This window comes from Macaca fascicularis, chromosome 8 (assembly GCF_037993035.2).
Source record: "Macaca fascicularis isolate 582-1 chromosome 8, T2T-MFA8v1.1".
In the NCBI taxonomy this organism is placed as follows: domain Eukaryota; kingdom Metazoa; phylum Chordata; class Mammalia; order Primates; family Cercopithecidae; genus Macaca; species Macaca fascicularis.
The window spans coordinates 121,902,095-121,914,763 of NC_088382.1; the positions used below are offsets into that span (position 1 = coordinate 121,902,095).

General features: G+C 32.6%; 1 protein-coding gene across 6 annotated transcripts in view; it reads right to left on the reverse strand.

The window, feature by feature from the left end:
* Positions 1-12,669, reverse strand: part of CSMD3 (CUB and Sushi multiple domains 3) — a 1,225,248-nt gene that overhangs the window by 69,224 nt on the left and 1,143,355 nt on the right. For all 6 annotated transcript variants that reach the window (XM_045398613.2, XM_045398612.2, XM_045398610.2 and 3 more), the window contains 3 exons: positions 8,345-8,530; positions 7,055-7,249; positions 4,114-4,287 (listed from right to left, as the gene is read on the reverse strand). In XM_045398613.2, coding sequence (XP_045254548.2) covers positions 4,114-4,287; positions 7,055-7,249; positions 8,345-8,530 — 555 coding nt within the window. The remainder of the gene's footprint in view (positions 1-4,113; positions 4,288-7,054; positions 7,250-8,344; positions 8,531-12,669) is intronic.

Here is a 12,669-nt window from a genome sequence, read left to right on the forward strand (position 1 = left end):
TCAGGTAATGTTTAGAAAATTGTATTTTTAAAATAAACTAGTAAGTGAATTTAGAAAGGTTGTAGAATATTAGATAAATATTTTGAATAATTGTATTTTATATGCTAACAGCAAACAATTGGAGAATGTAATTTAGATAAACAACATTAGTTGGGCACAGTGGCTTATGACTATAATTCCAGCACTTTGGGAGTCTGAAGCAGGAGGATCATTTGAGGTCACAATTTCAAGACCAGCCTGGGCAACATAGCAAGACCCTATCTAAAAAATAAAAAAAAGAAAAATTTTACTTTTTACTTATAATAGTAAAACATTCTGGGGAATAAATTTAGCAATAGCACATTCTATGCTAAAAATACAAAATGTTGCTATTAAAAAAAAAAAAAAAGTAAAGACCCAAACAAATGTACTATGTTCATGGATCAGAAGACTCAATGTTTTTAGATGCCAATTTACCCCAAACTGATGTATGGATTCAATCCCGCCAGAACTTCTTTGTAGAGTTTGATAAACTAATTCTAAGATTTATATTGAAACTGAAAAGTGTTATGGTATCCAAAGTGATTTTGAAAATTATGAACAAATTTAGAGGATTTACATACATCATTTCAATAATTATTATCAAGTTTTTTCAACAAATAGTGCAAGATACAAGGAGCAAGTAAAAAAGCCCCTCAATGCTACTACATAACACATGCAAATTAAAAATAATATTGGCGATACAAAAGTTAAAGCTAAAACTATAAAGCCTCTAGTATAAAGAGAAAGTAAAACAAACAGACTTTACCAAACTTGAAAATGTGTGTTGTCAAAAGATGCTATTAAAAAATGAATAGGCAAGTCACAGAATAAGATAAATTACTTATAAAACACATAATGATGAAGGGCTTGTAACAAGAATATGTACAGAACTCCTACAATTCATAGTAAAAAGGCAAGTTAATATAAGATACTTTACCATTTCACAAAGGAAAATTTACAAATAGCCAATAAGCCTATGAAAAGCTGTGCTTAACATTAGTATTCACTAAGACAAAAAAATACTAAAATACCATAGGATACCTTTATGCATCCCACAGAATGGATAGAATGAAAAAGTTGGCTACATCACATGCTGGAGAGAATGGGAGACAATTAGAACTCTCCCACATGTATTCTATTCCTGAGTATTCAAGAGAAATGAATGCATATGTCCAGAAAAAGACTTTTACATGAGCATTCATAGCAGCTTTATTCATAATAGAAAAAAACTGGACATAGCTCATACATCCATCAAAAACAAAATGGCTGAAGTGTGGCGTATTTGTAAAATGGAATCCTATTGAGCAACAAAAGGAACAAATTACAGATATGCACAACAGCATAGAGGAAAGAGAATAAAAGAAGCCTTATACAAAACAGGGCACAATTTGCAAATCAATTTAATTAATGTCTAGAACAGGGAAAACTAATATATGGTGAAAATATCAAAATAGTTACTGCCTCAGGTTAAGGAGGAGGAGAGTTGCACAGTGACCATGAAGGGGCATAAGAAAACTTTCTGAGGTAATGGCAATATTCTATGTCTTTACAGTGGTTTAGTTACATGCATGTATACATTTATCAAAACTAATCTAACTGAATTTAAGGTCTATGTACTTTACTATATATAAATTTTGCCAGAGTTAAAAAAAAAAAAAAAAAAAAAAACTTTGAACAAATATTGAACTCTAGCTAATGGTATGCATGCTTAAATACCTGGCAACAAAGTATACTGATGTTTACAAGTTATTTCAAAATTCATCAAAAAATAAATTAATGGATTGATGGAGGCCTAGAAATATGGATAGATATATGATAAGCAAATAAGAAAAAATATTCATTGTAGAATTAGGTGGTAGGCATATGGGTGTTCACTGTCAATTCCTTTAATTGAAAACTTCATAATAAAATATTAGGGAGGCAGGAATAAATGCACTGTACTTAGAGAAACAATAAGCACATTCTCATGGCCATTCTAAGCTAAAAGTGTCTGGGGTTACACAAACTAGTTGAGAAGAATGGATCCCTACGCTCAATTTACAGTGTACTATTCTAGGATTTACTTGTCTGGTAACTATAGTTTCCTCTTACCAACATCCTTTTGCATTTCATTGTATATCAACACTATATTCTCTACAATGGATGATCTTGTCTTCTTAGACTAAGAGGCAATATTTTCTTATAAATATTCTTGTTATGCCCTGTCTTTCCAGAGAACAGAATCAAGATTCTAAGGAGAATAAAACCACATAGTATATACAATATTAAATAATATATAATACATAGTAACAATTCATGAGAGCATATAGCCATAAAATATAGTATTTTCAAATTTATATGTATATTTTAAATACTTTTAAAATTTAGTTTTATTTTAATTATATTTTAAATATAGTTCATTTTAAATATTTTAATATATCTTTAAATATTTTAAACATAGTATTTAAATTATATATCATTTAAATATAGTATTTAAAATATATATTTATTTATAAATGTATACTTATTTAAAGATACATGTAATATATAATTTAAATACTGAAGAGTATGTATAAATATATATTTATTTATGTATAACTATATATAAATTTAAAAATTTATATGTAAACTAAGTTTACTTAAAAATGCATAAGTAAACTAAGTAATCTGTAATTAAAATTAGTACAACCAAAATCAGTTTAAAAACTATTAAAATTTTTTAGTTTTTTGAGTTTGTATTTGATTATATAATCACATATTAATACATAATCATTTAACTCATTAACTATTTTCTGTTTTTTTCAATAGTCATTGCAGAAAATAAGTGGCCTCATCCATCTGCCCAATCTTGACCAGTGGGAGACACCATGACTCCTAGCCTCACTGCTCTGCTCTGTCTAGGTGAGACTTAAAGAGGAAGAGGAAAGACCCTAGTCTGAGAGGAACTCCATCTCATAGCCAGGGCCTGGTGCATTAATCCAATAAAGGGGTTCAGGAGCCAGGGGCTCAGGAGTTCCCTGTGTATATTCAAGTATGTGTGTTCTTATAAAGAAATTGTTTCTGGGCTTCCAAGTACAACTACTAACAAATGTGCCTGAGAAGGGGAAAAAAGACACTTTAACCAAAACTTGTAACTATGCCATTTGAAATTTCAAATAATGATTATATTTCTATGAATATTTTCAAGCTTATTAGCCACACAATATGTAAGTATAGACTTTTCTGCCATGTGTCATATTCTTAAACAGTAACATTTTAAAGACAAAAACACTGACAAATTTTGCAGTATTCTATTCATGATAATCAGCAATTTTTAAATTAGTAAACAAAAAGATCTTGCCTTGCTTCCAACAGATAAGTGAATAATTATTAGAAAAATTTTCATTATTACCTAATTTAATATTTGCTTTCAGATCTTGAAATAATTTTAGAGAAAATAAAGCATAAATAGCATAAAGCATACTATTCTTAATATTAGATAAATTGTTGAAATCTTTGAAAAAGGAGACAAAGCATTCAAAAGAGGCAAGGTAAGAAGAATGAACTAGTTCAGTTTCTTTAACTGAAGATTTTTAATAATAAATTCAGGGAATTCTAAGGGGAAAACATCCTAATTGTCTAAAATCAGGTTCAAAAAATATATTTTTAAAATTTTAATAGAAATTAGTTTTACGCATGTTGAAATCTTATGAAATAAAAAGGGAGAAAGGTGCTTAAATGTAGACATTACATTGTTTATCTTCTTCAGTCATTACCTTAAGCAAATAGGTGAAAGGAGAATTGACTATGGTTTAGAATGAGTTAATAGCTACAGCGATTAACCCAGCTGAGTAAGCAGGCATACAATTTTCAGCAATTAGTTTTCACCATTATATTTTCACCATGACTGGAAGAAAATGTGTCTCTCCTTAGATTTCACTAGGAATGCTATCTGATTATTCTGTTTAGTAGCTTTTCTATCATGAGCCATTTTTAAAGATAAGTATTTTCTGGTTTTTAACATCCTTACTGAATGAATATAAATTAGTATCTCATATTAGGGAAAAAGAGATGCCTCCTTTCAAGGGTGAGGGGTAGGGGGAAGTTTGGTAAAAACAAATTAAAAATCTGTACCTAGGCACCTGGTTTCAGATCCACTCCAAAGACCTGAGGAAAGGCATTCCCTTACAGCAGAGCCCACAAGCATGAATCCCAAGTCGCAGGTAAAGATAGCTGTTGAGCCATATGAAGTTTGAGTTCCAATCTTATTTCCATTTGGAGGTGTAGGTAGTTCTCCGCAGGAAATAACTTTAAAATGATAAATAAATAAAAACCCTTAAAGATATAGTCAAGCTGCACTTATAACAAAACTATGCTTTGAACATTTTGAGCTTCCTATGATTTGATGTATTTACAAAGGAAACTGGTATTTGTAAAACATGTTTGAATCAGTGTGAAAGTATGGAGAAAAGAGATGACATAATGTAAAATTTATCCTCTTTAAGTTTCCATAGAACCTTCTAAGTAACAGAGATATAAAGTTGTTTTTTTTTTTTTTTTTTTTTTTTTTTGCTTGTTTGTTTTTGTTTTTGCTTTTGTTTTTTGCATTTTTCTTTTAGTCAACCTGGCTATAGTGGACGAAAAACATCACAAGTTTAAAGAGATGATAATTCATTAATCTAAAATCTTTCTCTGACTTATCAAGTAACTTTGGGCAAGCCCTTTGACTTACCTGAGCCAAAGTTTCTTCATATCTAAACCAACATTAAAATAATAATTACAATATAATTTTTGTCAAGAACTCTGTAGTTTGAGTTTTACATGTAAAGTATTTGATTTTCATGACATCCATTAGATATAATTCATCTTTTTTTGTAAGTTATAAAAAATTGAAGAAAATAAATTTAACAGGCTTGCCAGGTCATATAGCATCTCTTATGACTTCTTCACATTTGAAGACCACAAATTTTTATGTCATTCTAGCATAAAAACAAAACAGATCATGTTCATTGGGCACGTATTATATATTTGGTGCTATTATTAGTGTTTTCATTTGTGTAATGCTCAAAAAAACTGTCTAGGCTTTCAGTATTAAGTTTTAGATAGCTGTCAGGTAGAGAATTAGAAAACTTGCAAACTTTCAAGAGTTGCATATCAAATTTAAAATGTACTAAAGGTTTTGAGCTTATCCCCCCAAAAAATCATTTGAGGTGGATATTAATATTATGATATACTAATATTATTATTAATTCTAATATTTATATTATTTTCATTTTAAAGATGATTAAATGGAAGACTGGAGAAAAAATACTATTCTTTTATTTTTCTCAACCAATTGCAATTCCTAAATCCCTTGCCATTCCCTCATTCTTACCTGTAGGCAGTAATCCAATCTTACTTATCATTTAAACCATTCTACATAATAAAGAATCTAACACAATAGAACGAGACAAACATTTGTTGAAAGCTGATTAAATTAGTGTTTCTGTTGTAGATAATAATTACCTAGCTATGAAATATTCCTATCCACGTGCCCTTTAAAAACAAATTATTCTTTTTAAACAATAATTTGGAAAAACAAGGAGTCTGCAGTCAGAGAAAACTTGGAGGACTAATACAAAAATTTAGAAATACAGCCTGTGTGCAGTGGATCATGCCTATAATCTCAGCACTTTGGAAGGCTGAGGAGGGCAGATCACTTAAGGTCAGGAGTTCCAGACCAGCCTGGCCAACATGGTGAAACCCCGTCTCTACTGAAAATACAGAAAAAAAATAGCCAGGCGTGGTGGTGGGCATCTGTAATCACAGCTACTGCAGAGGCTGACAGAATTGCTTGAACCTGGGAGGCAGAGGTTGCAGTGAGCCAAAATCGTGCCACTGCACTTCAGCCTGGGAAACACAGCAAGACTCTTTCTCGAAAAAAAGAACAAAAAATAGAAATACAGATGATAGCATACTTTTATAATATTAAATATAATTTTGAAATCTATTTCAATACTTTAATTCATTAATATGATTATCTTGGAACACAGGGCAACCAAAAAATTCTATACTGATATAGAGATTCAAAAAATAAATTTCAAATCAGTGAATATTCATAAATAAAATAATATCAGATACTTGTGTACTTATTACACATAACATAGTTGTCTGCTATGTTAAACTTCTTAATCATAATAACCCTATGTAGACTTTTGACCTCTCTATTAGTTTGTTTATAAATCATGGGTCTCTAAACAACATACACCATAGAGTTGTGTTAGACACTAATTAAAAGGCTGAATTTTCACCTAGCATATTTCTTGAATCAAAATAGACAATAAATAAAAGTAAGAAAGGGAGTTCAAGGTATTTCACCTGAATATCCTATGTTCTGTTAGCTTATGTATATTAGATATTGGCCATTTATATTATTAAAATGTATGGAAATAAAATGCCTTAACTGCTCAATTTGATTCAATAGTATTTACTGAGGATGTGGTTATAGCTGGTATTTCAATTGTGTCATACCATTAAATGTTTGCAGTAACTCTACACAACAAGTGTCATAATTTTCTAGTTTTAAGATTTTCTAGTTTTAGAATTTGGAATCAGAGAAAATAAACACGATATAACATGATAAAAAGTCAAGGGTTTTAGTCAGACTACTTGGTCAAATATCATTTCTCTATCATTTATAAGCTCCGTGACTTTAATAGAATTATTACATCTGGGGCAAAGGGTTTTTTTTTTTTTTTTTTTTTTTTAAACCAAATGAGTATAAAACATGTAAAGGACTAAAAGCAGTGTCTGTCAAGTAGTAAGTAAACAGCACTTCATTGTTAAAGTAGGTAATAGATCTACAATTCAAACACTAGATTTCTTAATCGAAAGCCTATGCTTTTCTATTTGCTAGAAAAGCGTTTACTAATACATAGAAACATAGCTAGAAAATTTAAAAATGTAATGAGAATAAATGGCCATATTAGTAATGTCATCCAATTATTGATCTAGTGTGTTTGTAAAAGGAACTGATTCAAACAATTTGATAACCAAACATAGCTTATGAAATAAGTTTAGCAAAGTGTATACTTACTTTGGCAATATGGTCTTTCATTTCTCCAACTCCAAGTACCATTAGGAAGACATTCGATGGAAGCAGGACCTAGTCCATGATAACCAGGGTCACAGCTGAAAACTACCTTCGTTTTGTATTCATAATGGGAGCCATTCACAATTCGCCATCTTCCATGTTCCAAGGTAAAGGAATTGATGCTTGGACATGTAACAACTATACAAAAACCAAAGGGTATAAGTGCTAACAAATCACTATATCTTAACATCTATGCCATTCTTTACATCTCCACTGCCTTAATTCGCTTACTATTGCATTATACAAAGTCCTCTAGCATTTGTTCTTTATTTCTTTTGCATGTTGATATTTTCCATTCCCCTAGCTATATGGTATTGCTGGAAGTTCTTGAACACACTCAATGGTTTCACAATTCAGTCTTGTACTTATTATTCTACCTACTTAGAATCCCAATTGTTGGCTTACCTCTACTCCCTTATTTCTTTATAACTTTAGAAAAGACTATATTTTGAGGAAATTTTTTTGATGAGAATGGCCTTTTTATGCAAGAGTCATGATATCAACTTTAGTTAATTCAAAACTTTTTCAAGGTAAGTAGAAGCCTTATTAGATACCTATTCTGAGAGTGCAAACAATTGAACAATCTTCAATTTAAATGAAATCACAGCTAAGTGGAAATGTTAGTACTAAATGGGAAAAAAAATTGAAATATAGAGAAAATTCAATAATTTATTTAAATCAACATTTTCTATTTTTTTGCTACCAAATCTTTACCAGAATTAATGTCTTATCATTACGTAAACTTATTTACCTAGTGAAGTAATAGCGACAGCAATAGGAACTCTTCTAAGTGTAAGTAACCAGAAGAATATCAACAAAAGTTTAAAGTTATGGATAATTTCTGCAACATTATTTAACCTTATAAAAATCAGAGTGGAATATGTCAAAGTATCATTTTATTAACACAATCTTTAAAAATTTTTCTCAAGGGATCATGTACTGAAAACACATGTTGACTAAAGGATGACTTTTTACAAAATAAAACTTTATTGTATAAAATAAAAGTGCCTTTTTTGACATAAGTATTCTGAGGTTTCCAAAAATGATTGAAAAGTCCTTGTACTGTCTTCTAGTACCTCATGGTACAATATAGCTTACTTAACTTTTATTTCTGTCTTAGACATCACATTTCAGTTTAGGAATTGGTTTTTACAATTCTACAATACATAAAATTTCAGATCATATAAAATACCAAACGAAGAACAAGTGATGAAATTCCCTTGACACACATACCAACACAGCGAGGGGTCTTGTTATGATTGCTCCATGTTCCATCTGATTGGCATACAGCTGTGGTAAGTTCCTTGGATGACAATCGATATCCATCATTACAAAAATAAGTAACTCGCGTTCCTACCAAGTAGTCTGTTGTTAGTATTCCTCCATTTGTTGGAGCTTTAGGAATCCCACAGGAAATTGCTAGAATAAATACACACATGAAAAATCATATAAACAGAAAAATGTTTAATTTATTAGGTAAGTCTGAACTGTAAAACATGCAAAACTAATGGGGATTTTTTTTTTATACCTCTGAAACAATCTCAGAATATCTCAAAGAAATACTCTCTGAACCATAAATTTTGAATAAGTTATTCCAAACTCCTATTTAGTAATGCTTACAAATTGATGAATCCATACATTGTTAATGCTTTATTTCTTGGTTTCTTACTTAGTTTCTGGTTATCATGTGTATGGTTATCAGCATTCGTATGGATTATATGAGAACGCAAGTTAGGTAAAGAGTATCTCTAATGCAAGCCCATGACTGGACCATCATATAGGAAGTTTCATTAATTCAATTTGACAGATAAATATTAAATATTTTAAAGAGAGTGGCAACCAATATGCATCATCATTTTGGCCAGGAATAAAACAAATAGATTTATTTTACCTGAAAGCTGTCTATTTCTGTCTTAGGAACAGCCAAAATGTATGAGCTGGGGCACCATCCACAAAGTATCGTGTATATTGGATATGTTTAATAAATACAAGGCCAGGACTTACTGTCTTAAAAACCTAGTTAGGATCTTCCTGAATTTCACTGATGTGTCTTAGATGTCTTGATTTTTATCTACAATACATTTGATTTAGGTGAAAATTAGTTTTACTATGATGTAATAATAATGTAAAATTTTATATTCATTTAGTTTGTTGTATATAAGATATTTTATACCTTATAACTTTAAAAGACTACAGAAAAATCCCCTAAAATTGATTTTTTTAACCATTTTTGCCCTATAAGTACACAATTGGCATTTACAAAAAGAAAAACCACATAATCTTTCAAATAATATATACATATCTTTCAAAGTATATATTTGGTAGCAATACCTCAATTAAAGTCAGATTTTCTTTCTTTCTTTTTCTTTTTTTTTTTTTTTTTTTTTTTGGAGACAGGGGTCTCAATCTGTCACCTGGCTGGAGTGCAATACTCATACCTCAGCACACTGGTAGCTGGGACTACAGGTGTGTGCCACCATACCTGGCCAATTGTTTGTTTGAGACATGGTCCTACTCTTTTTCCCAGGCTGGAGTCGGTGGCGGGATCTTGGCTCACTGCAGCCTCTGCCTCCTGGGCTCAGGCAGTCCTCCTACCTTCAACCTCCTGAGTATCTAGGATCACAGGCACACACCACCAGGTCCAGCTAATATTTGTACTTTTTTTTTTTTTTAAATTTATTTATTATTATTATACTTTAAGTTGTAGGGTACATGTGCATAACGTGCAGGTTTGTTACATATGTATACTTGTGCCATGTTGGTGTGCTGTACCCATCAACTCATCATTTACATCAGGTATAACTCCCAATGCAATCCCTCCCCCCTCCCCCCTCCCCATGATAGGCCCCGGTGTGTGATGTTCCCCTTCCTGAGTCCAAGTGATCTCATTGTTCAGTTCCCACCTGTGGTGTTTGGTTTTCTGTTCTTGTGATAGTTTGCTAAGAATGATGGTTTCCAGTTGCATCCATGTCCCTACAAAGGATACAAACCCATCCTTTTTGATGGCTGCATAGTATTCCATGGTGTATATGTGCCACATTTTCTTAATCCAATCTGTCACTGATGGACATTTGGGTTGATTCCAAGTCTTTGCTATTGTGAATAGTGCTGCAATAAACATACGTGTGCATGTGTCTTTATAGCAGCATAATTTATAATCCTTTGGGTATATACCCAGTAATGGGATGGCTGGGTCATATGGTACATGTAGTTCTAGATCCTTGAGGAATCGCCATACTGTTTTCCATAATGGTTGAACTAGTTTACAATCCCACCAACAGTGTAAAAGTGTTCCTATTTCTCCACATCCTCTCCAGCACCTGTTGTTTCCTGACTTTTTAATGATCGCCATTCTAACTGGTGTGAGATGGTATCTCATTGTGGTTTTGATTTGCATTTCTCTGATGGCCAGTGATGATGAGCATTTTTTCATGTGTCTGTTGGCTGTATGAATGTCTTCTTTTGAGAAATGTCTGTTCATATCCTTTGCCCACTTTTTGATGGGGTTGTTTGTTTTTTTCTTGTAAATGTGTTTCAGTTTTTTGTAGGTTCTGGATATTAGCCCTTTGTCAGATGAGTAGATTGCAAAAATTTTCTCCCATTCTGTAGGTTGCCTGTTCACTCTGATGGTAGTTTCTTTTGCTGTGCAGAAGTTCTTTAGTTTAATGAGATCCCATTTGTCAATTTTGGCTTTTGCTGCCATTGCTTTTGGTGTTTTAGACATGAAGTCTTTGCCCATGCCTATGTCCTGAATGGTACTACCTAGGTTTTCCTCTAGGATTTTTATGGTATTAGGTCTAACATTTAAGTCTCTAATCCATCTTGAATTAATTTTCGTATAAGGAGTAAGGAAAGGATCCAGTTTCAGCTTTCTACTTATGGCTAGCCAATTTTCCCAGCACCATTTATTAAATAGGGAATCCTTTCCCCATTTCTTGTTTCTCTCAGATTTGTCAAAGATCAGATGGCTGTAGATGTGTGGTATTATTTCTGAGGACTCTGTTCTGTTCCATTGGTCTATATCTCTGTTTTGGTACCAGTACCATGCTGTTTTGGTTACTGTAGCCTTGTAGTATAGTTTGAAGTCAGGTAGCGTGATGCCTCCAGCTTTGTTCTTTTGACTTAGGATTGTCTTGGAGATGCGGGCTCTTTTTTGGTTCCATATGAACTTTAAAGCAGTTTTTTCCAATTCTGTGAAGAAACTCATTGGTAGCTTGATGGGGATGGTATTGAATCTATAAATTACCTTGGGCAGTATGGCCATTTTCACGATATTGATTCTTCCTATCCATGAGCATGGTATGTTCTTCCATTTGTTTGTGTCCTCTTTTCTTTCACTGAGCAGTGGTTTGTAGTTCTCCTTGAAGAGGTCCTTTACATCCCTTGTAAGTTGGATTCCTAGGTATTTGATTCTCTTTGAAGCAATTCTGAATGGAAGTTCATTCCTGATTTGGCTCTCTGTTTGTCTGTTACTGGTGTGTAAGAATGCTTGTGATTTTTGCACATTAATTTTGTATCCTGAGACTTTGCTGAAGTTGCTTATCAGCTTAAGGAGATTTTGGGCTGAGACAATGGGGTTTTCTAAATATACAATCATGTCATCTGCGAACAGGGACAATTTGACTTCTTCTTTTCCTAACTGAATATCCTTGATTTCTTTCTCTTGCCTAATTGCCCTAGCCAGAACTTCCAACACTATGTTGAATAGGAGTGGTGAGAGAGGGCATCCCTGTCTTGTGCCAGTTTTCAAAGGGAATTTTTCCAGTTTTTGCCCATTCAGTATGATATTGGCTGTGGGTTTGGCATAAATAGCTCTTATTATTTTGAGGTACATTCCATCAATACCGAATTTATTGAGCGTTTTTAGCATGAAGGGCTGTTGAATTTTGTCAAAAGCCTTTTCTGCATCAGTTGAGATAATCATGTGGTTCTTGTCTTTGGTTCTGTTCATATGCTGGATTATGTTTATTGATTTGCAAATGTTGAACCAGCCTTGCATCCCAGGGATGAAGCCCACTTGATCATGGTGGATAAGCTTTTTGATGTGTTGCTGAATCCGGTTTGCCAGTATTTTATTGAGGATTTTTGCATCGATGTTCATCAGGGATATTGGTCTAAAATTCTCTTTTTTTGTTGTGTCTCTGCCAGGCTTTGGTATCAGGATGATGTTGGCCTCATAAAATGAGTTAGGGAGGATTCCCTCTTTTTCTATTGATTGGAATAGTTTCAGAAGGAATGGTACCAACTCCTCCTTGTAACTCTGGTAGAATTCAGCTGTGAATCCATCTGGTCCTGGACTTTTTTTGGTTGGTAGGCTATTAATTATTGCCTCAATTTCAGAGCCTGCTATTGGTCTATTCAGGGATTCAACTTCTTCCTGGTTTAGTCTTGGAAGAGTGTAGGTGTCCAGGAAATTATCCATTTCTTCTAGATTTTCCAGTGTATTTGCGTAGAGGTGTTTATAGTATTCTCTGATGGTAGTTTGTATTTCTGTGGGGTCGGTGGTGATATCCCCTTTATCATTTTTAATTGCGTCGATTTGATTCTTCTCTCTTTTC